The following is a 23272-nucleotide window of genomic DNA, read 5'->3' as shown; positions in this document are numbered from 1 at the left end:
CGTTACTACGTCCTCCAGAGCCCCAACAATAACGTCACTACGTCCTCCAGAGCCCCAACAACAACGTTACTACGTCCTCCAGAGCTCCAACAACAACGTCACTACGTCCTCCAGAGCTCCAACAACAACGTCACTACGTCCTCCAGAGCTCCAACAATATAGTAATTACGGGCCCCAGAACCCCAATAATAACGTAATTACAGGCTCCAGAACCCTATCAATAACGTAACGTCGTCCTCCAGAGCCCTAAGAACAACGCAGAGCCCCGTAACCATGTGCTCAGGAGTCCCGACAATAAAGTAGCTACGTGCTCCAGAGTCCCAACAACGTAACTACGTGCTTTAGAGCCCCGACAATGACGAAACCACGTGTTCCAGAGCCCCAACAATAAACTACCTACGTCATTCAACAGCCCCAACAATGACGTAACCAGGTGCTTCAGAGCCCGACAATATAGTAGCTGCGTCCCCAAGAGCCCCGACAACAACGTAATTACGGGCCCCACAGCCCAAATAATAACGAAACCACGTGCTCCAGAACTCCAACAATAATGTAAGTACGTGCTCTAAAGCATAATTATTCATTTCTTGACATCTATATCATAAACTCCGTAGATAGATTATGAACACATGTAACTGCTTATATATATCATGTAAGATGCGATTTCTCACACCTGGATAACCTGTGATGGGTGAGCTATGTGTGCCAGTTTGACCGCAAGGAATTCTGAGACGCAATAACGCTGTTTTATTAGCCAGTTTTAATACTCCCTGACTCTTCACGTGTCAGATTAAACGATATCTGAGAGGACAGAGGACTTTTTTCTGACCACTCATATTCCAATTCACATACTGCCGTTGCGCGTTCTAAAATCCGGAAAAGGTTGTGTAAAACTATTGCGAACCAATCTGCTGTAGATTCGCCCTTGTCTTGTGGCATACGAGGTTTATTTTGCATAATTCCATTTCCTCCGCACACAAAATCTGTATACATCCGCAATTTATGTTAACTTAAACGCTGAAAAAAACCAACCTCATTCATAGACGCACACCATTGACCATGACGTCACTGTTTTAGAATGCAAAGACGCTTCATAACACCAACCGAGTTTTGGTATGTTTTGTTTATTCGTACTTTTCTATGCTTTCCTTTGCTTCAGCGACCAGTTATTGATTACGGTGGTGGGTGGATCAGAGGTTAATGATGAACCAATGTACTGAAAATAATGACCTTCTCCTCATGCTTGCCATGTTTTTGTATAACCCTTCCCTGTCCTTCTACATTAGTTTTATGATCCTCCCTTAATATGTGTATTGTGTTTTATGATCCTCCCCAAATACGTATATTGTGTTTTATGATCCTCCCCAAATATGTGTATTGTGTTTTATGATCCTCCCCAAATATGTGTTGTTGTTTTTTATGATCCTCCCCAAATATGTGTATTTTTTTTAATGATCCTCCCTTAATATGTGTATTGTGTTTTATGATCCTCCCCAAATATGTGTATTGTGTTTTATGATCCTCCCCTAATGTGTATTTTGTTTTATGATCCTCCCTTAATATGTGTATTGTGTTTTATGATCCTCCCCAAATATGTGTTGTTTTTTTATGATCCTCCCTTAATATGTGTATTTTGTTTCATGATCCTCCCTTAATATGTGTATTGTGTTTTATGATCCTCCCTTAATATGTGTATTTTGTTTCATGATCCTCCCCAAATATGTGTATTGTGTTTTATGATCCTCCCCAAATATGTGTATTGTGTTTTATGATCCTCCCCAAATATGTGTATTTCGTTTTATGATCCTCCCCAAATATGTGTATTGTGTTTTATGATCCTCCCCAAATATGTATTGTGTTTTATGATCCTCCCTTAATATGTGTATTGTGTTTTATGATCCTCCCTTAATATGTGTATTGTGTTTTATGATCCTCCCCAAATATGTGTATTGTGTTTTATGATTTTCCCTTAATATGTGTATTGTGTTTTATGATCCTCCCCAAATATGTGTATTTTTTTTTATGATCCTCCCCAAATGTGTATTGTGTTTTATGATCCTCCCTTAATATGTGTATTGTGTTTTATGATCCTCCCAAAATATGAGTATTTTGTTTTATGATCCTCCTCAAATATGTGTATTGTGTTTTATGATCCTCCCCAAATGTGTATTGTGTTTTATGATCCTCCCCAAATGTGTATTGTTTTATGATCCTCCCCAAATAAGTGTATTGTGTTTTATGACCCTCCCTCCCTCTTATTTTTGGTGACCCTCCACTAATTCCATCCGACCCTCCACCCTCACCCCCATCCCCAATTATAAACGACCGGTACTTACTTACTTACCCACCCAACCCTCATTCACTCACTCACTCACTCACTCACTTGCGGTGCGGTGCAGTGCGGTGCGGTGCGGTGAGTTTGTGATTTATAGAGAGGGATTCTCGGTTTATATTTGCACAGGGCACGTGTAATTTCGAAAGATTTCTTTTCCAAGTGGATCGCAAACTAAATTATTAGTAAAACCATGGAAATCTGATCGTGCACTTTAAGAATTCGGTTATGAAGCAGAAAACATGTTTATGAACTATAACGACGGTGACGATAGTCGTGACGTCCTGGAACAATTTAAAACCGCTGTGTATATCCGAACACTTGACATATCATCGCGTCACACACCGTATGCTAGATGTATAGGAACCACATTCCGAGTACATTCGGACATGTGCTCGCCCTGTTTACCTGACACCTCCTCCCCCCAGCCTCCCCCAGGGCACGGAAACCAGCATAGGAGCGTTAAGTACCCCCACGTGCCCGTGGACGCTGTCACCCCCATGCTAACCTCTTACACTGAGGCCTGGGCTTAACAAATGCGACTGTTCTCTAATCCAGGCCGTCATTGTTTAACATGGGGATTCAAGAGCTGTACTGTCCTTAAGGACGCGTTATTGTCCGAAATGAACGTTATGGTAATGTTTCTTGTTGGCAGACCTGGTAAGTTATTTTATATAACGAAATGTAAAAAATGTTCCACATAACCTGCAAGCAAACTAACAAAATTAAACCAAAACAATTATAATTAAGGCATTGTTCAAACAAGTTATTTTAAATAGAGACTCTGTTTCCACTGTTTCATATGCATTCGGAACACGCGAGGGAAGATGAAAAGTATGTATCTCGGGTTTAGTATATTATTTTTTTTAAAGCGGAAACAGGGAGTTCCAGCTGACGTCGACGTGGATGCGTGCAAGGAGATGCTTGTCATTGAGGCATAAAACAGAACAACGAGAAAGAATATATTAATTCAATACAAGAACAAAGTTGGACTTAGCACACACCTTGCCGTACACCACAAGCAATGTTTTTCTCAAGATCTGCTGAAATCTCTTGACACTGACCACAAGCTTAAAGACGTTCGTGCGTGCAGCAAGATCCTTGTTTGAAACACGTTCACTATTGAATGCGTGGTTTAAACAGGAAATGCGAACACCGCGGAGACATAAGTATGTCTGCAATGATATAATAGTTGTGTGGTAGCTCTTCTCAATTACTAACACACCTACAAATAAAGACAATGGTTAGAGGTGGTTATTTTGAACTGTCGTGAAATTCCCATAAAAACGTAAGGTGTGCCCATTGGAACAGTCACATATCACATCCACCTGACGTGTAAATACAAACGATAAACAACACGACTGTTTCAGTACAGGTATTGCATAGATAAACGCTTCAGGATCATTGTCTTTATGTGAACGTGTCTTCCCGCAATGTTTAATAAAGTCATGACCGAAGCTTTGTCTGGCGATTATATTAATGTTCTTTGTGACCGCCGACCATATGATATTCTGGTGGAGGCCTAACCCAGACTACCACAAAAAAAACATTGTTGCAAGGGGAGGTTTGTTTTAAGGAAAAGCATTCAGACTAATAGTCTTAATTAAAAAAGAATATCTGGGTTTTTTCAGATGTATCTGGAAAAAATATCTTGTCTCCATACAAAATCCCAGCGCCCCATCTCGCCCCCAAAATATCAAATGGCCTGTCCCTTAGTACATAAAACCAGGCCTCTGTAGAAGGTTTATAACGTGACACAAACAAAACGTGTTGTAATCTGGACTATGTTAATGCTGACCTGACAAATTTGTAGACCATGGCGAAGCCCTGTCTTCAGTTGAAGGTTGCGATAATCTGGGGGCAAGACCTGGGGTGAATGACGTTTTGTGCCACAGTCAGCATTTTTTCAGGTATATCACTGGGTCTGTACCACATGTTCCGGTTCTTTTACAGGGAAACAATTGACATGCCTTTGCATGTGTTTGTGACGATGCCACTGGTGGGGCAGGGTATTGTCCCCTTTTCGTATCATCACTATTTGATAGTTGTTCATAAACACATGCTTATGATATACTCGGAATCATACAATTGACTCAACTCTGTTATGATTATGGAAATTGTGTTTGTCCCTTGAGCCACTCACCAAATAATGCGGTGGTTCCATGAACGGAGCAACAACACTGACCAAGGTAACCCGGCGTGGGTGTTGAAAATCACTTCATGATGTGTTACACCAATTGTCGAGCATGAGGAATCCATTACATCATTTGTACTGTTTATTTTAATTGCACATAGACAAATATGTATGTGAACATATGTGTTTTAGCGAAATATACAAAACTGGGGCTCATTTAGATATATTAGCTTACAAATGTGTCCGCCATGACCGGTGCAGCACCCATGCAGGAAATACGGTAAAGCCCTGTTAATCCGAACTGATGACGATTCACTGTATAACTAGAATGTGTTTTTACTTAAAAACATATGTCTTCCCTCTCTTTTTTGTTTTTGATACATTAGTTAATAAACCTTATTGTCCGATCATACATACCCATTCTCGATGTTTTCATGTCAAACGTCTAAGACATGCAGTACTTGCCTCCTACCCGTCATACCAAAAGACGTAAAAAGATGGTACTTGTTGTTACCCTGCCTGGTGCACGGCATTAAGGGGCTAAAACAAGGACTGGTCGGCTAGGAGTCGGTACACTGTGGGGCATTCATGTTAAACTGCGCATGCACGTCGTTAAACCCCATTTCACCTCATATAGCTGAAATATTGTCCGAAGAGGCGTATACTCAACTTACTCAATCATTATTCCCAGACAAACCCCTGGTCCCGGGTCATCAGTGTGACGTATGATGAGCCCAACCTCTCCCCCCGAACAGAGAAGTACAGGGGTACAAGGGGGTGATGATGATGGCGATGGTGACAACGCTCTACGGTATGACACAAGGTAACATGTCACATACCGCCTGTCGCACCTGTCACACCGCCCGTCAGCGTCCTGTAGTACCCACACTTTGCTATTCCACAGGTTCTAAATAACTCAAACACATCAGACGGACGAGCAGCATTACAATCCCACAACATATATATCAGTCCACAATGATAAGCATTGCATATTTTACTTTGGCACGGAAACAGAAAATTAGAGTGGATTTGAAATAAATCTTCAGTTTCCACCGGTTAAATGACAAATGTATTAATTATATACCATAACAATGCCGTTATAAGTTAAAAAGAGACTGAACGATGCTTAGTGCCGCGGTAGGAATGATCCGGCTGCATCACCTTACTGTAATGATCGAGTCTGGTGCAAGGAACCTAGTAACTGCAAGCATGAACAACGCTCCACGCCATCGGGGCACCCAAACAATCAATTCACAAAGCCTGACCACCCAATCCATTTTAGTCGACCATTTCGACAAGCATAGGTTACTGGGGACATTTCTAGCCCAGTATCCCACAGGGGTCACCACGAAATACCATGCAGTAATTAGGAGTAGTTGCCGGATGTCATGGGCATATATCATTTTCATTGAAGTTTAAAAAATATAATATGTTGGCCGAATCCTGTCAACCTGGTTTTTTTCCGACCTCGTGGCCCGACAGATTTTCTCTCGTTACTGTGTCACAGGTTGCAATATTTGATGAGGTAAACATTTTGCCGTATTTCCTCTACAAGGCACCACACCTGTTGTTTTTTTTCCACTTAGAGATTTCCTATAGAAATCATTTGGTCTTGAGTTCGAATCTCAGATTCGCACTGTTTGTTTGTTCGTTGTTTAACGCCGCACGCAGCAATATTCCAGCTATCTGACGGCGGTCTCTAATTACTATACAATCCCGTGATTGACATCATGAGCATCAATCTACGCAATTGGGAGGTGATGACATGCATCTGCCAAGTTTGAGAGTCCATTCTAATCCATTCCAACTCCGCCCACTTGGTGAGAATTTGCTGCGGATAACGACAATATATTTTCGTATTGTTTTGTTCAAATATTGAAACAGAATACGTTGAAATACGTCATCACAAATCATAAGTAATTGTGGTGATATGATACAACATACAAAAACATAGTAATCGCGAAATGGATGGCATTACATTAATTAGTACCGTGAGTCACGCATTCGCCTCATTGTGCAGTAAGTGTAATTTGACTCATTGCATTACGAGAATACGGCGCCAGTCTTCTACAGGGACAACTTGTTCTTATTATTTATATAATCTAGAAGTTATGATTTTAACAAATAAGTATTGCCTTAGAAACTTGTGCAAGAGGATATTCTGCTCTCAACAGCGTCATATCTGCTTTACGTTACGTTGGCAGCATGTGCGCTGTGTTATGATGTGTTTTTGTGTCATGTGGATGTTTCTTTAGACATTTAAAGTGAGTGTAATTTCTTTTGTCAAATCTTTCAACGCCACGATTTTATCGAAAAATAAATTGAAGCTGAAAATTCTTGAAAACAATATTATGCTTCAGATCTTTGAAAAAAAGAAAATGCCTTCCACAAAAATGGCATTGTTGCAAGGTGTTTTTCTTTTAAACAAATTCCTATAAAACATAAAAGGTATTAAGATTGATGTTGAATATTTACTCTCACAATTTGCAGATGGCACAACTTGTTTTCTGGACCCTTCAGAACGATGCCTCTATACTGTACTTCAGGTTCTCCGTTTTATGCTGGGTTATCTAGCTAAAAAGTTCAAATAGACAAAACAAGGATAACCTGGGCAGGATGCAACAAGCGCTTTTGAATAAATTAAACTTTTTGCCAAGAACGGAACCTTGATTTGGGGCAAAGTCCGACAGATCTACTTGGAATTAAATTCGGTACTGATCTCCACGAAATGATTGGCTTGAATTATGACAATGTATTTAGAAAATGTGAAACACTTAGGTGTACTTGGTCATCAAGTGACTTAACTCCCTAGGTGTGAAATACTGTGTTAAAGTCTCTAAATCTCCCAAAATGTAACTACAGTAAACTACGTTTATAACGAACACGCTTCTAACGAACTGGCGGATATAACGAACTGTTTTTTGGTCCAAGCCATTTGCTGTATATATGGTGTATATATGTTTATAACGAACTACGGTTACAACAAACTAAAATTAGTGGTCCCTTTGAGTTCGTTATAACCGTAGTTTACCGTATATATTCTCAACTCTACCAGATCCATCAGATGTTGAGCTTAAAAGTTTTCAAAAAAGGTGAGGTATTACATGTCCCAAAATACTGGAATCAATACATGCGCAAACATATCAATGGTAGGTAGAGCATCCAATTTATAGGAAAGGAGCTCATTGTATTTTATAAGTGAACAAAGAATACTTCCATCCTTAATTGTACTGGAGATTATTTCAATAAGCTTTGGTCAAGTTGTCATGTATTGTAGAACCGTGTAAATGCCATAGAGAAAATAAAGAAATTATTTTAAAAATTAAACAACACGCGGGGTAATTCGTAAATCGTTTGTGATTAAAGACGCGCCTGGCATCAATATTCGGTCTTTTTGATAATGTGTGCATATAATTAATACAAATATGATTAATTGTGCAAAGCGCATAGTTATTGCGTAAACATAAAGTAACAATGTATTCTTTAATGGGAACTAGTGTCGATCATTTCTATGTATCTCGCAGAGCAATTACTTATGTGTGTAATTAAGTTGGTACATGTAACAGGGATAGTAATTTAGAAAGTAAAGCAGTATTTTTAAAACTATTTAAATTGTGTAATGTCAGTTAAAATGCTTCTTTTTCCAATTTTACCCACCATTGCCACTACGGGCGCTTCCGTCGCTCACGATAGCCAAGAGATTATGTTACTCTGTGTACACTCTCCTTGAACTTTAACGGTGAGACATTAATTAATCCGTTAATTACATAGATAACAAACTCCATTAAATACTTACGCCTGGCTTCGAACAACCAGTGTTTACAACAAAATTGATTGCTTTAAACGAAGGGGAAAATTGAAAGGTGCCGTGTGACTCGCAGCAAAAGACGTAATTTAAAGGTACGTGCTCGCGTGTCGGTGTTTGTCATGAAAACAACTGAAAAGAATGGTAATATGTGAAGGGAACAATAAAAGAGAACGTCCAACCTGTTAGCCGGCTAAATTAGATTAATCTGAATAGATGGCGACAAGAGACCCGTCCTCCTCCACGTGTAATAAATGCAAAGCAACGCATATAATGTCATGAACCAACCTTCCTTAAAATGGCTCCCATTCAGCGCCTGGTGCCTTACCCTATGGGAAGGGAAACGACGCAATAAATAATGATAATAATAATAATAATAATATAGGCCAGGCTAACCAGTGGTTGATAGCATAGGCAACGGTCACGCAGGGCAGTCGGAGTACCATGACACACACTCAACAACCAAGTCACACATTGCAACCAACCGATGAGATTACTCCACTCTTACGTGAGTGAATGTTGTTTAACGCCGCAGTCAGCAATTTTACCACGGCGGCCTGTAAATAGTGCAGACAGTCTAGTGGTTGATATCATTAGCAAAGTACAGCACCGGTATGTATGGTGCTGACACACCAGGAATGATAATCATGCGATTCTAACCCACGATCACAGGATCCTGTAATCCCAACAGTTCACTCCTTGCTCATGGGATCGGGGTTAACGCTGTCAATGTCTTTATAAGGAGCAAGTGGCACACATTACCTCGGTCAAGTAGCTAACCTGTCAACATGGTGAATGTATGGTCATAATAATTATACAAGGATAGAATAAGCAATGAAGTCGGAGCAAGGGTCAAACGCCGGGTACTGTGACGGTGGCCTTGTTAACTGAGACAAGAGGGAGATAACAAGGAATTTGATCCCTGCAAAGTCAGTGTTACCAGAAAAGGGCGGTACTTATTATAAATCATTTTTGGAATTACACAAAATAAACTTATACGGATTCCAACAATTGCCATCGAAGCTACGAAATAATGTATACAGTGAGTGAGTGAATTTGGTTTAAGCCGCTTTGAACTATATTTCAGTTATATCATGGCGTGTCAGTTAGATGCGGAGGAAAGCTTGAAATGATGCAGGTTTTAGACGTTTACCTCTTTGGCGAAATTCACGAGAACGGGAACGGTGCTGGAATACCTCAGAAACCTAATCATGGGATAGGATTCGAACCCACGACCCTAGGTGTCTTGTGAGTCTAAGGGACGGAACTCTACACGGTGAATTGGACAACCCGTTGACTTAAATAATACCCACACATACTTAAAAGGTTCGCTCATAAACGGTTATATTTGACAATTGAAGAATCAAATTTAAGAAGAAACATGATATACGTAAAAAAATATACAAATAACCATTTGCTTATATCATTTATACATAAAAATACAACGCTGGTGTCATTATATAACGATGAAAAGGTACATAATTTAACCATATTCTGCATGTAGTTAACATATGAAACTGGGAGGGTGTGGTAACTATACATGAACGGAGTCAAAGCTTCAGCTTCTTACACGGAAGGCCCGGGTTCGATTCTCCCAATGGGGTCTACGTGTGAGGCCATTCTTCGTGTCTCCCGCCTAGGGCACACTGCTCAGAAAGAGGTATACACCAACTCACTTTTTGAAAGTACCATATATTCTCAATTAAAGTAATCGATATTCTTACAAAACTGACCCGTGAAGATCCGGGGTAGAATAGATCTTCAGCAACCCATGCTTGCCATAAAAGGCGACTATGCTTGTCGTAAGAGGCGACTATGCTTGTCGTAAGAGGCGACTAACGGGATCGGGTGGTCAGGCTCGCTGACTTGGTTGATGCTTGCATCGATCCCAATTGCGTGGATCGATGCTCATGATGTCTATCACTGGATTGTCTGGTCCAGACTCGATTGTTTACCGACCGCCGTCATATAGCTGGAATATTGCTGAGTGCGGTGTTAAAGAACAAACAAACAAACAAATCTTACAAAACTCCATGACTCCCTTTAACATTAAAGTAAATAAACTGCATGCTTGGCAAAAGAAAGTATACACACATGTATGATGGTGGTTCAAAATGAAACAAACATGAAATGGTTATTTGATGATGGTGTATTTGGCTAGGACTGTCACAGTTGTGTATTGGACATGACCATTGCAGTGTTTCGGCGCAGCCGGGTAACGTTTTGATAACGTTTGTAATGTTTTGGTCAAATCCAATTTCCAAGTGGATGCTTTCTTTGCCCAGCAGTTTCGTTCGAAATTTCTCCCTTTTCTATCAAACAATAAAATACCAAACTATCTTGACACAATAATTCACTTTCTGTAACCATTTAAACCTGGTGTTTACAATGAATGAGTTGTTGATATTATTTAAATCCCAACGCTACACGGGGTCGTCAGTCCTCAACGTCAGAGACCCACCTTGGGGTTGATGGAAAACGTTCGCCCTCTTTAATTACACGCTTCATGACAAACAAGGCAAGGGCCCTCCATTTAGCGGGACTTTCCGGGTCATGACGCTGACCCACCTGGTTCGAATTCGGTATTCCTGTCGTATAAATCCACGGACCTTTTAACCCGGAAAGCACACCGAATCGCCGACATTCGTTGTGAGTTAATCCCCATGTTTGGCCGTGAACCATGTAATGATATCCAGGGCCTAAGTACCACCATACCAGGTACACGAAGCAGCATTTGTCAAACATTCGTTTCACATTTGAAATCGTCTTTGACGAACATTATCGTAGGCAGAATAGAAAAATGGTAATTTTTACTGTGTATTTTGCATTTTGATTATTTGTGAACACCAAAATAAAAACTTTAAAAATCAAATATTCGACGACAAAGCATTATGGTTGAAACCTCAATGAGCGTTCGAGAACCACCGAATTGAAACCACGTTTTGAAAGAATCGTTTTTTTCACTAGTCATTTTTGAAACTGCACAGCACCAAGAAATGATTACGCTTCACAATACAAAACGGCGATTAAATTGCAAAGACATCTGAGCTAAAGATTTAAATTTTATTTTAATCTGTCGAAATTAAATGACCTTTCCACGAATGAAATGAAATCAACCTTGATGAAGCAAAATAAAGTCCTGTTCTCCATCTAGAATTAACTGATTGGCTTCGTTCTGTTTATTTCCGATCTCCCAACAGACCACTTTTGACCACTTTTAGAAGCCAAATAGGCAAAATATGTGAGAAAACACAGCAATATAGGTTTAAGACGCAAACTTCTTTTGCTGATTTTACTTATGGCTGATAGGAATGTTGGATTGTGACATAATCAATCCTAATGTATGAGCAGAATTGTAGCTATATCAAAGCGGTCTGTAAATAAGCGATTCTGGTCCAGGCAAACCACTGGCTGACAACGTGATCAACGAGCCACGTCGTCTATGCACGCAGAGACACAACTTGGGACGAGTATGGGTTACAAGAGACTCGGTTTAACCGGTATTTCACGGGGAATCACCGATCACTGTTTCATCCATTTATGGGTATAGGTTCTCGGCAAGATAAACCAGCGGATAAAAACGGTATCCATCGGGGTCATATACGTATAAATATGCAAATGTAAAAGGACAGGTTGGTTGGTTGGTTGGTTGTTTAAAGCCGCACTCAGCGTAATTCCAACTAACTGGCAGCGGGCTGTAAATAATCGAGTCTGGACCAGACAATCCAGTGATTAATATCATGAGCATCGATCCACGCAATTAGGATTGATGACATGCATCAACAAAGTCAGCGAGCCTGAGCACCCGATCCTGTTAGTCGCCTCTTACAACAAGCATAGTCGCCTTTTACGGCACGTAGGGTTGCTGAAAACCTATTCTACCCCGGATCTTCACGGTCACAGGTCAGGTAGGTACTACTTCCAGTGTTTACAAACAAATATGGCGTCGCCCTTGTCTATCAGCGAACGAGTCAGAATTAAGCAACAGGAATCTGGACAAATTCCTTAGACAAATCGTATCACAATCAAATAATAGACTACGATACCGAAAATGAGTGCCGAACACATACAGGGACGTAATTGGGGAATTTTACAAGGTTTGATAACAGGGAGATATACATTGAGAGAAACTACTTTGAGAGGACACAGTTTCCATAACTGTTGGCCTCTGGGATTTATAGTTACATTCGACAGGCCAGGTAGATTCTATCTAGCAGTGACGTCTTATGTATTGGAATAGCTTCCCTTTGACAAAGGGCAATAACTCTAGCTGACGGGCCGATGGATTGACGCAAAGGAATGAACACTACGTTAGGAAGGACTAAACTCAATGTATTTAGCCCTCCAAGGTTCGCTGGATACAATGTTTATTCCTAATACCGGATATTTACCATTACAAAACAAACTCGCGTTGTTTTCTCTATGTGTGCGTTAACACCGGTCAGGATCCTTAGTCACAACAAAGTTAGAAGCAGACTTGAGGTTTGTGCTTTTTTGATTTGTGTTGAGTTGTATTTGGGATTCAGGGGTGAGCAAGTGAGACTGAAAAACATAGATGGCATTCGGGATTCAGGGGAGTGGGGCTGGGGGGAGTCTGGACCAGACAGTCCAGTGATTGATATCATGAGCATCGGTCCACGCAATTGGGATCGATGACATGCATCAACCAAGTCAGCGAACCTGACCACCCGATCCCGTTAGTCGCCTTTTACGACAAGCATAGTCACCTTTTACACACATTCACAGAAAGCCGAGTTAGGTGAAATCGGAGTGAACTTGCCGCCCAATCAAATATAGGATGCGTGGGTTCTACAACCAATCAGACGTCAGTTATCTCAACGATTCGGTTTCATTTTGTAACCACCACGATTTTGAAAATACAAATACAGAACACAATGAGATCGCTACACTTTCAAGCATAACGCTACAACATCACTGATAATGACTCCTGTTTTACTGCGCTCAGAAACGAGAGGCTATATAAATTATCCAAACAATATAACCTTCATGTGTTTCCTCTTTCGGAACTTGTCGTTTTAGTTCGTTTGATGCTGATTCAAATACTTCGTTCATTCGTACGTCAGTGTGAAATCATCACCACTGCGCCAACATGCTTCCGGAATTCGTGACCAACTCGTGTCATTCCAGGACAAGCCAAATGACGTAACGGAAACATGCGAGTTGTGACGAATCTTCTCCAGACAACGCTTCGACACTGCTCGTATCACCGAAAAGGTTCTAGCGAAGGCAGTAACGAATGAGTTACATACATAGGCCAGATCTGCACTAGAATACCCACAGAGACAAGCAAGGGGTATGGTTGACATATATAGCCCCGGAATACCCACTGAAACAAGCAAGGGGTATTGCTGACATATAAGCCCCGGAATACCCACAGAGACAAGCAAGGGGTATGGTTGACATATATAGTCCCGGAATACCCACAGAGACAAGCAAGGGGTATGGTTGACATATATAGCCCCGGAATACCCACAGAGACAAGCAAGGGGCATTGTTGACATATATAGCCCCGGAATACCCACTGAAACAAGCAAGGGGCATTGTTGACATATATAGCCCCGGAATACACACAGAGAAAAGCAAGGGGTATTATTGACATATATAGCCCCGGAATACACACAGAGACAAGCAAGGGATATTGTTGACATATATAGCCCCGGAATACCCACAGAGAAAACCAAGGGGTATGGTTGACATATATAGTCCCGGAAAACCCACAGGGACAAGCAAGGTGTATTGTTGACATATATAGTACCGGAATACCCACAGAGACAAGCAAGGGGAATGGTTGACATATATAGCCCCGAAATACCTACAGAGACAAGCAAGGGGTATGGTTGACATATATAGTACCGGAATACCCACAGAGACAAGCAAGGGGTATTGTTGACATATATCGCCCCGGAATACCCACAGATACAAGCAAGGGGTATTGTTGACATATATAGCCCCAAAATACTTACAGAGACAAGTATGGGGGACTATGGGAGAGGGGCGGTCGGGTAGCCTAGTGGTAAAAACGTTCGCTTGTCACGCCGAAGACCCGGGTTCGACTCCCGACTTAGGTACAATTTGTGAAGCCCATTTCTGGTGTCTCCCGTCGTGATTTTGGTGGAATATTGTTATAAGCGGCGTAGACCCATACTCACTCACTCGCTCACTCGCTATGGGAGACTATTGCTCGGCACGCGGACACCTTTGCTCCCACGGATAGACCAGTGTTGAGTATTGGAACCTCTCTGCCCAGAATACCCACGGGGAGACCAGTGTTGAGTATTGGAACCTCTCTGCCCAGAATACCCACGGATAGACCAGTGTTGAGTATTGGAACCTCTCTGCCCAGAATACCCACGGGGAGACCAGTGTTGAGTATTGGAACCTCTCTGCCCAGAATACCCACGGATAGACCAGTGTTGAGTATTGGAACCTCTTTGTTCAGAATACCCACGGGGAGACCAGTGTTGAGTATTGGAACCTCTCTGCCCAGGATACCCACGGGGAGACCAGTGTTGAGTATTGGAACCTCTCTGCCCAGAATACCCACGGGGAGACCAGTGTTGAGTATTGGAACCTCTCTGCCCAGAATACCCACGGGGAGACCAGTGTTGAGTATTGGAACCTCTTTGTTCAGAATACCCACGGGGAGACCAGTGTTGAGTATTGGGACCTCTCTGCCCAGGATACCCACGGGGAGACCAGTGTTGAGTATTGAAACCTCTCTGCCCAGGATACCCTAGGGGAGACCAGTGTTGAGTATTGGGACGTTTTTGCCCGGAATACCCACGGGGTGATTCCGTATACGTACGGGACCGGAATCGCCAGGTGAAGACTGGGTACTCGGACCCTTCTGCCCCGGAAACTCAACATGGTATTGGCTATTGGAACCAAAGTACCGGGAGTAGTGAGGCATGGACCCTTCTATCACAGAGATTTGAGATAAATCCATGGTTGATAAGGTCTTAACATGTTTTCACTCAAGTCTCAATAAGTATTATACAACTAAAACGTCAATGAGCGTGAGCGTCAACTGTAAACCTAGACACTGGAAACTGACACATGGAATATCTTAATGGGCCTATTTTGTCAGCTTTCCATGAAGTTTTCGCGCCCACGGGAAATCTAGGAAAAAAGCTTTTCGTGTTGATCGCCACAGTAACGTCGCCCGATAATAAATCTCCATTCTTGCCGGCAGCAAGGGAAATTTATATAACAAGATTGATATAAAACCAAGCAAGCGAGACAATACTGATGGCTGGAGACAGGGATTCTAAACTCAAGTAACAGTGAATTTATCTTCATTCATTATTTTTGAGTGTATGTACCGGCTACTGCGGTTAATTCCTTGTTCGGCGGGATGCGTCATGCTGTCTGTACATGGCAATGACCGGTGCCTGGACCCCGTTAAACGCCATGGATACAACAGTCGGGTAGGTTCAGAGCTCCCGGTGTGAGGAGTATTCTCCGTTGGGGTTACAGGTAATCCACCCAACTGGGCCTGATGAAATCATACTCTCCATACGAAATCCACCACCACTAACATCACCACCATGCACACAGAGGATGTCAAATGATCCACCCCAAAAGGTTCTTTTTGATACAATTGTCACATTATATACTCTACACTGCTAACTATAACGCTACTCCTGCAGCGGAACGCTCTTTCGTCAATGATATCCCAGGCAATGAATTATATATAGCGCTGTACCTCCAATGTTAATTCAATGTCACCAATGGTAAGGTCACACCTTTAATGATAAGGCTTCACCTTCATCCATAAGGCTAAATGCCATCAATCAGAACGCATCTTCCCGAGGCCAGAGAGTTAACTGACTTGCCGAACTAGGCTGAAATTTCTGGGCTCGGTAGTAGCGCCACCTGGCTTTTACGAGTTATGTCCCTTCTAAGCCTCTCCCATGGACCAATCAGATTCCACCTCTCATATCACTTGCATTTGCTTCAAACAAAACGGCGGCGCCCAATCAAGACGATCTGACCGATAATCAAGATCTATAGTGTGATAAAACGGGTCTTACATCGCGAAGTGCATCAAATCACGCGAGCACCTTGATTAAAAACATGAAAAGATGTGTAAAATATCTGTTGACAAGGAGTTGACGGTGCACATGCTTTGCAAATCCTGCAATCGACCGAACTCTACGCGACAGTTTACGAATCGGATTTCGATTTCGTTGCGCGATTTTGATTGGACTATGCATAGACTCGTAAGTCCAGTCAAAATGTAACCCCATGTGTTATAGTTATAGTCAGTTAACTCCCTTGCTCGGGGAGATGATCAGAACGCTACACCTTTAATCACAGCGCTATACCGTCAATGGAATCGCTATACTTTGATTCATAACACTGTACCATTTCAATCATAACCTGACACTTTCAGTGAAAACGTCACACTTTCAAAAATAATCCTGCGCCGTCAACGAGAACGCTTCACTTTCAATCATACCACTACGCCATCAAAGAGAAAGCAATACTTTGAACCATAACGTTACGCCATCACTGAGAACGCTAAACTTTCAATCAATGCTACATCATCAATGAGAACACTATAGTTTCAATCATAACGCTTCACCTCCAATGAAATTACACATTTAATGATAAGGCTTCACTTCAAATCATAACACTACACCTTCAATGAGAACGCTACACTTTCAATCATAACGCTGCACCTTCAATGAGAACGCTACACTTTCAATCATAACGCTACACCTTCAATGAAAACGCTACACTTTCAATCATAACGCTACAACTTCAATGAGGACGTTACACTTTCAATCATAACGCTACACCTTCAATGAGAACGCTACACTTCCAATCATATTGCTACACCTTCAATGAGGACGCTACACTTTCAATCATAACGTTGTTCCATCAATGAGAACGCTACACTTTCAATCATAACCCTACACCTTCAATGAGAACGCTACACTTTCAATGAGAACGCTACACTTTCAATCATAACGCTACACCTTCAATGAGAACGCTACACTTTCAATTATAACGCTACACCTTCAATGAGGACGCTACACTTTCAATCATAACGTTGTACCTTCAATGAGAACGCTCCATTTTCAATCATAACGCTACAACTTCAATGAGAACGCTACACTTTCAATCATAACGCTACACCTTCAATGAGAACGCTACACTTTCAATCATAACGCTACGCCATCACTGAGAACGCTAAACTTTCAATCATAACGCTACACCTTCAATGAGGACGTTACACTTTCAATCATAACGCTACACCTTCAATGAGAACGCTACACTTTCAATCATAACGCTACACCTTCAATGAGGACGTTACACTTTCAATCATAACGCTACACCTTCAGTGAGAACGCTATATTTTCAATCATAACGTTGTACCTACAATGAGAACGCTACACTTTCAATCATAATGCTACACCTTCAATGAGGACGCTACACTTTCAATCATAACGCTAAACTTTCAATGAGATCTCTACACTTTCAATCATAACGTTGTACCTTCAATGAGATCGCTACACTTTCAATCATAACGTTGTACCTTCAATGAGATCGCTACACTTTCAATCATAACGATAAACATTCAATGAAATCGGTACACTTTCAATCATAAGGCCACAACCTTACTAACAACCTGTTTTCCTGCAATGATAGCTCAGACGTGTGACCACATGCACTCCCCCTGCACAGCCAGAAAACGATGAACTGTTATTTAATTTGTTCTTGAAGAAATGTTGTGATAAGACCGCTGGGGAAAAAATCAGCTTTGCATTAACTCTCCAGTTGAAGAATGACTTAGGAAATTGTTCGTCAGTCTTATGACGCAAGCATGAATGACTTCCGGACATAAAACCCCTTGATTTCAAACCCAGCCGTATCCAATCTCTTGTCTAGACTACACATCACTTTACTTCACATCATAAAGTTTCCCGCGAGGCAACAGCAGTATATATAGTTAGTAACTACGTAGCAAATGTACATACAGTGCAATCTAAAGTTGAGTTTAGGTCCGGATCATTTAGATTGAAGGAGGAGTTACGTCCCTTGCTGTCATCCACCGAACAAGAAAGATCGAAGACAACAACAAAATGTTCAAATTTTTAACATCGGATTCAGGTTTTGTGCAAAATGTAATCATTAGTGAAGAGAAAATGACAGATTTTACTTGAAACTTGTGATTTCACGCGCGTGCGTGTGTGTGTGTGTGTGTGTGTGGTCTGTCAGCACGATCCCTTTGTAAACTGCCGTTGTAAACTGCGGTGCTATTTTAGTGGAATTCTGTTCAATGCCACGTTAAGTCAACTTTGTTGATATATCACCTCAGTATAAATAACCTTATTGTGTCTATTGAACGAATTTAAAAAAGCAAGTTTTTGGCAGCCCATACCACCCCTTTGTAAACCCGGTTATCTGACGTCAAGAAAGAGCGCTTTCGTCGTTGGGCTACCGCACACCGCCTCTTTGTAGAATCCGAGTATTGGGCCGCTTTGGTCACCGAACTACGTCACACCACCCCTTTACGGAACTCGGAACTCGGAACTCGGAACTCGAGTGAATCCTTTGGCTTCTGTGGTACCCAAACTCCTTTATAGAACCCGGGTAGATGACTGAAATGGCGAATGCTTGGGCCACTGAGCTACCCCATACCACCCATGTATAGAACTCGGGTATTTGATACCCATGACAAACGTCGATGCAACCGAGCTACCCCCATCCATACCTTAGCAAGACAAAGAGTGCACTATATGTGTAGTCTACTTGGTGAGATCCGGGTTTGACTTCAACACAATTCACTGCCATGTGTTTCCATAATCAGTGTCAGCTGCGTATCTTCATTTATAAGGCGATCTAAAACTATCTCTTATTCATTCATTTCAAAATCCGGAAATTAAACGTAACAATCCACCACGACTGCAGTTTACGTCCGTGAAATAAATTAGTACCGCTGTTCATCAAGGACCGAGTCACGGGGAGTGTTCTGACACGCGTGATCCAATCATCGCCCAAAGGCAGATTAGCATCATGACTTATACTGACAAGTATATGTCGCACCGAGGAGAAAAAATATTTTCTTAATATCTGTATTCTGTCATCCGAGTCTATGACGCGTGTCCTCATTACCGAACCGAGTTTATGTATTCAAATATGCTTGAATAATTCAAAGTAGTAAATCATGTTGCTCTGCATGTGAAATAACGACCAATGTTCAAATGATAAACCGACAATGGCTCTGAAAACATCAAAGAAACCGCCTTTGTTTCTCTTGTGCCAAGAGACAACACACCACGAACATCTCGCCTTGAGTTCCCCCCTGTAACAACGTGATTATATCGCTGGTGTATTATTTCGCACTCAGGGGCATCAAAACGACAAATAATAGGATTTTTTCTCACTTTATTTGTTTATCTGTTTAAACTGATTGAACGCCGTGAATAAAAACTAGTTATTCTCGCGAGAAAGCGATGCCGTATTCAGTGTGCACCTGGAATATGTTTAACGCCTCGACTGATTGACTGTTTCAGACGCGTGATGTTTGGAATATGCATATTCTGGAACGTGTTCTGTAATAGAATAACGACCTTAAGTTACACAATTGGTGCCAAACTGATTTCTGACGTCATTGCGGTGCGCTGACATTTGATCTCGTTGGCATCGTGAATTCACACTCATTTTATATATATATATATATACATATCTGCTGAATTGCAGGATGAACGATTATACAAGAATCCCAGGATATGCGTCATTGTGGTCTTTGTATTATAACAATCAACTCGGAATAATTAGGCTGTTACATAAGGTGTATGTTCTGTAATTACGAAATCGAGCACAGGGAAACATCGATTGTAGCCAAGACTCATTATTAAGAGCATTGGTGAAGGGAATGTGTTTGTGTATTGGTAATAATGATTTAGTTTCAATTTAACGTGTCATTGGTAATAATTGCCAGGAACGAAAATATCAGCCATATAGCGACTGTTATTTGCATAACGAACACTGAATAGAACAACATAATATAAAGGTAAAATGAGTCCGTTATAAACAGTGTTGACTATAGTAGATGTACAACAAACACTTAACACAACAGATACCTCTACATGGTTTGTTCCTCTCTGCATTCAATAAGTGTACAATTGCCGAACCTCGAAGGTGAACAATTACAAAACATTTTCGTGGTCACTGGAATATTTCTACGGATATTAAACACCTATAGCAAGCTTAAATACGAATAACACAAAAGCGGTTTACCATCGCGGTGCCACACTCAATATACATACTTCCAACGAATAGGAATATTGATAGGACTTATACTATAAGGTACTTACGTGATGGCTGGCTTTTCTGTAAGGGCAATGTTACTACTCGTCAAGGCGATGCCGTTCTCAGCTCTCCCTCCGTTGGAAGCCATAGTGTCCCGATCGTTCCTAAAGTACTCCGCTCAGTTAAATCAACCAGCTTTGTCGCTGACGGACGCTGAGAACCCCCCTGAAACACGGCTGCGACAGTCACTGGTCTCGCAGTCCGCTCGCCTCAGCTGTGTCGTATGGCATGGTGAGTTCGTTGTCCAGCGGTCGGCGTCCGTGTTACCTACAGGTGGTTGTAGCGTTGAGTTTGCACTGCATAATTGGGATATATATAGAGAGACAGAACCGATACACGCTTATAAAGGGGAGGTACCGCGCGTTAATCATCCATCGTAACGTGGTGTACATTACTCGCAGAGCTTGATTGACAGAACTGTCGCGCACAGCTGAGTTTCAAGATGAACGGAATATGTTCATTAAACGGTCATTTGTACGGAGTCGGGTCTTAGGGCAGCTAACTTCAGGACATGGTTAACTGAAGGGCGGGCGGGTTCGGTTGCGATCGTTAAGTGCTTTTACATAACCTAAGATGAAGTGTTTAGGAGGGATGGAATGTGTAGGATAGAAAGTGTGATTGGAGGATTCAGATGTTGCAAACAGCTTCACTAGTATTTACCACTCAAAGAGTAGTTGAGTGTACATACGTTAAACCATACTTCAGGTGAGAATGTTTTAGTGTTGATCTTTCCAAATGTATCGTAAACATGAAACATGCTCCTGCTGTTTTATGGTGACATTTAATTAATATAGCTTCCAATACAATAAGCGTTTTGTCGAAGGATGTGGTGTCAAATGATCCAATTCAATCGGCTGACGTATTTATATTAAATAACTACCAATGTTTAATTGTCAAATTCAACCAAATTGTATTTGTATCAAGTGAGGTGAGGTGAAATGGGGTTTAACGTCGCGTCCAAGATGATAACACTTATAGAGCGAGGTGCATGCACGTGCGTGCGTGCGCGCGTGCCTGCGTGTGGCTGCTTGTACTAGTCCGGACTGATGCCGATTTATAGTTGTCGCCCACTGAGATACCATGCCGCAGTTTAACATGAATACCCCACAGGGGTAACAGACAGGGTAACAACAAGTACCATCTTTTTACGTCTTTTGGAATGACGCGGCCCTCGGACGCGCAACGACCAGACCAGGGAGGCGGTCCATATTGGTATCAAGAAGACAAAAGTATTAAATGGTCAAATACATTAAGTATAACTGGCGTTTACATAAAAAAGACAAGGGTCTTCAATGGTTCAATACAATTAGTATAACTAGCTAATACATCAAGAAGGCTAGAATGTATAATGGTCACATACCATTAGTATACCTAGCTAATACATCAAGAAGGCTAGAATGTATAATGTTCACATACAATAAGTTTAACTAGCGTTTACATCAAGAAGACTAGAGTGCATAATGGTCACATACAATAAGTTTAACTAGCGTTTACATCAAGAAGACTAGAATGCATAATGGTCACATACCATAAGTATAACTAGCTAATACATCAAGAAGGCTAGAATGTATAATGTTCACATACAATAAGTTTAACTAGCGTTTACATCAAGAAGACTAGAATGCATAATGGTCACATACAATAAGTATAACTAGCGTTTACGTCAAGAAGACTAGAGTGTATAATGTTCACATGCAATAAGTATAACTAGCGTTTACATCAAGAAGACTAGAGTGTTTATTGTTCACATACAATAAGTATAACTAGCTAATACATCAAGAAGGCTAGAATGTATAATGTTCACATACAATAAGTTTAACTAGCGTTTACATCAAGAAGACTAGAGTGTATAATGTTCACACACAATAAGTATAACTAGCTTTTACATCAAGAAGGCTAAAGTGTATAATGGTCACATACAATAAGTATAACTAGCGTTTACATCAAGAAGGCTAAAGTGTATAATGGTCACATACAATAGGTATTACTAGCTAATACATCAAGAAGACTAGAGTGTATAATGGTCACATACAATAAGTATAACTAGCGTTTACATCAAGAAGACTAGAGTGTATAATGGTCACATACAATAAGTATAACTTGCGTTTATATCAAGAAGACAAGAGTGTTTAATGGTCACATACAATAAGTATAACTAGCGTTTTCATCAAGAAGACTAGATTGTTTAAAGGTCACATACAATAAGTATAACAAGCGTTTACATCAAGAAGACTAGAGTGTTTAAAGGTCACATACAATAAGTATGACTAGCGTTTACATCAAGAAGACTAGAGTGTATAATGGTCACATACAATAAGTATACCTAGCGTATACATCAAGAAGACTAGATTGTATAATGGTCACATACAATAAGTATACCTAGCGTTTACATCAAGAAGACTAGAGTGTTTAAAGGTCACATACAATAAGTATAACAAGCGTTTACATCAAGAAGACTAGAGTGTTTAATGGTCACATACAATAAGTATAACTTGCGTCTACATGAAGAAGGCTAGAGTGTTTATTGTTCACATACAAAAAGTATAACTTGCGTTTACATCAAGACGGCTAGAATTTTTAAAGGTCACATACAATAAGTATAACTAGCGTTTACATCAAGACGGCTAGAATGTTTAAAGGTCACATACAATAAGTA

General features: G+C 41.0%; 1 protein-coding gene across 1 annotated transcript in view; it reads right to left on the bottom strand.

The window, feature by feature from the left end:
- The window catches only part of LOC124116915 (neprilysin-like), a 76898-nt gene extending 55879 nt beyond the window's left edge, over nt 1–21019 (bottom strand). The window contains exon 1 of the mRNA XM_046478548.2: nt 20622–21019. Within this exon, the coding sequence (XP_046334504.2) occupies nt 20622–20704 (83 nt within the window). The 5' untranslated portion in view covers nt 20705–21019. The remainder of the gene's footprint in view (nt 1–20621) is intronic.
- Nucleotides 21020–23272: the final 2253 nt, after the last annotated feature.

This window comes from Haliotis rufescens, unplaced genomic scaffold (assembly GCF_023055435.1).
Source record: "Haliotis rufescens isolate VD_foot unplaced genomic scaffold, xgHalRufe1.0.p SCAF_13, whole genome shotgun sequence".
NCBI lineage: Eukaryota > Metazoa > Mollusca > Gastropoda > Lepetellida > Haliotidae > Haliotis > Haliotis rufescens.
This window is presented reverse-complemented; position numbering and strand designations above follow the sequence as displayed.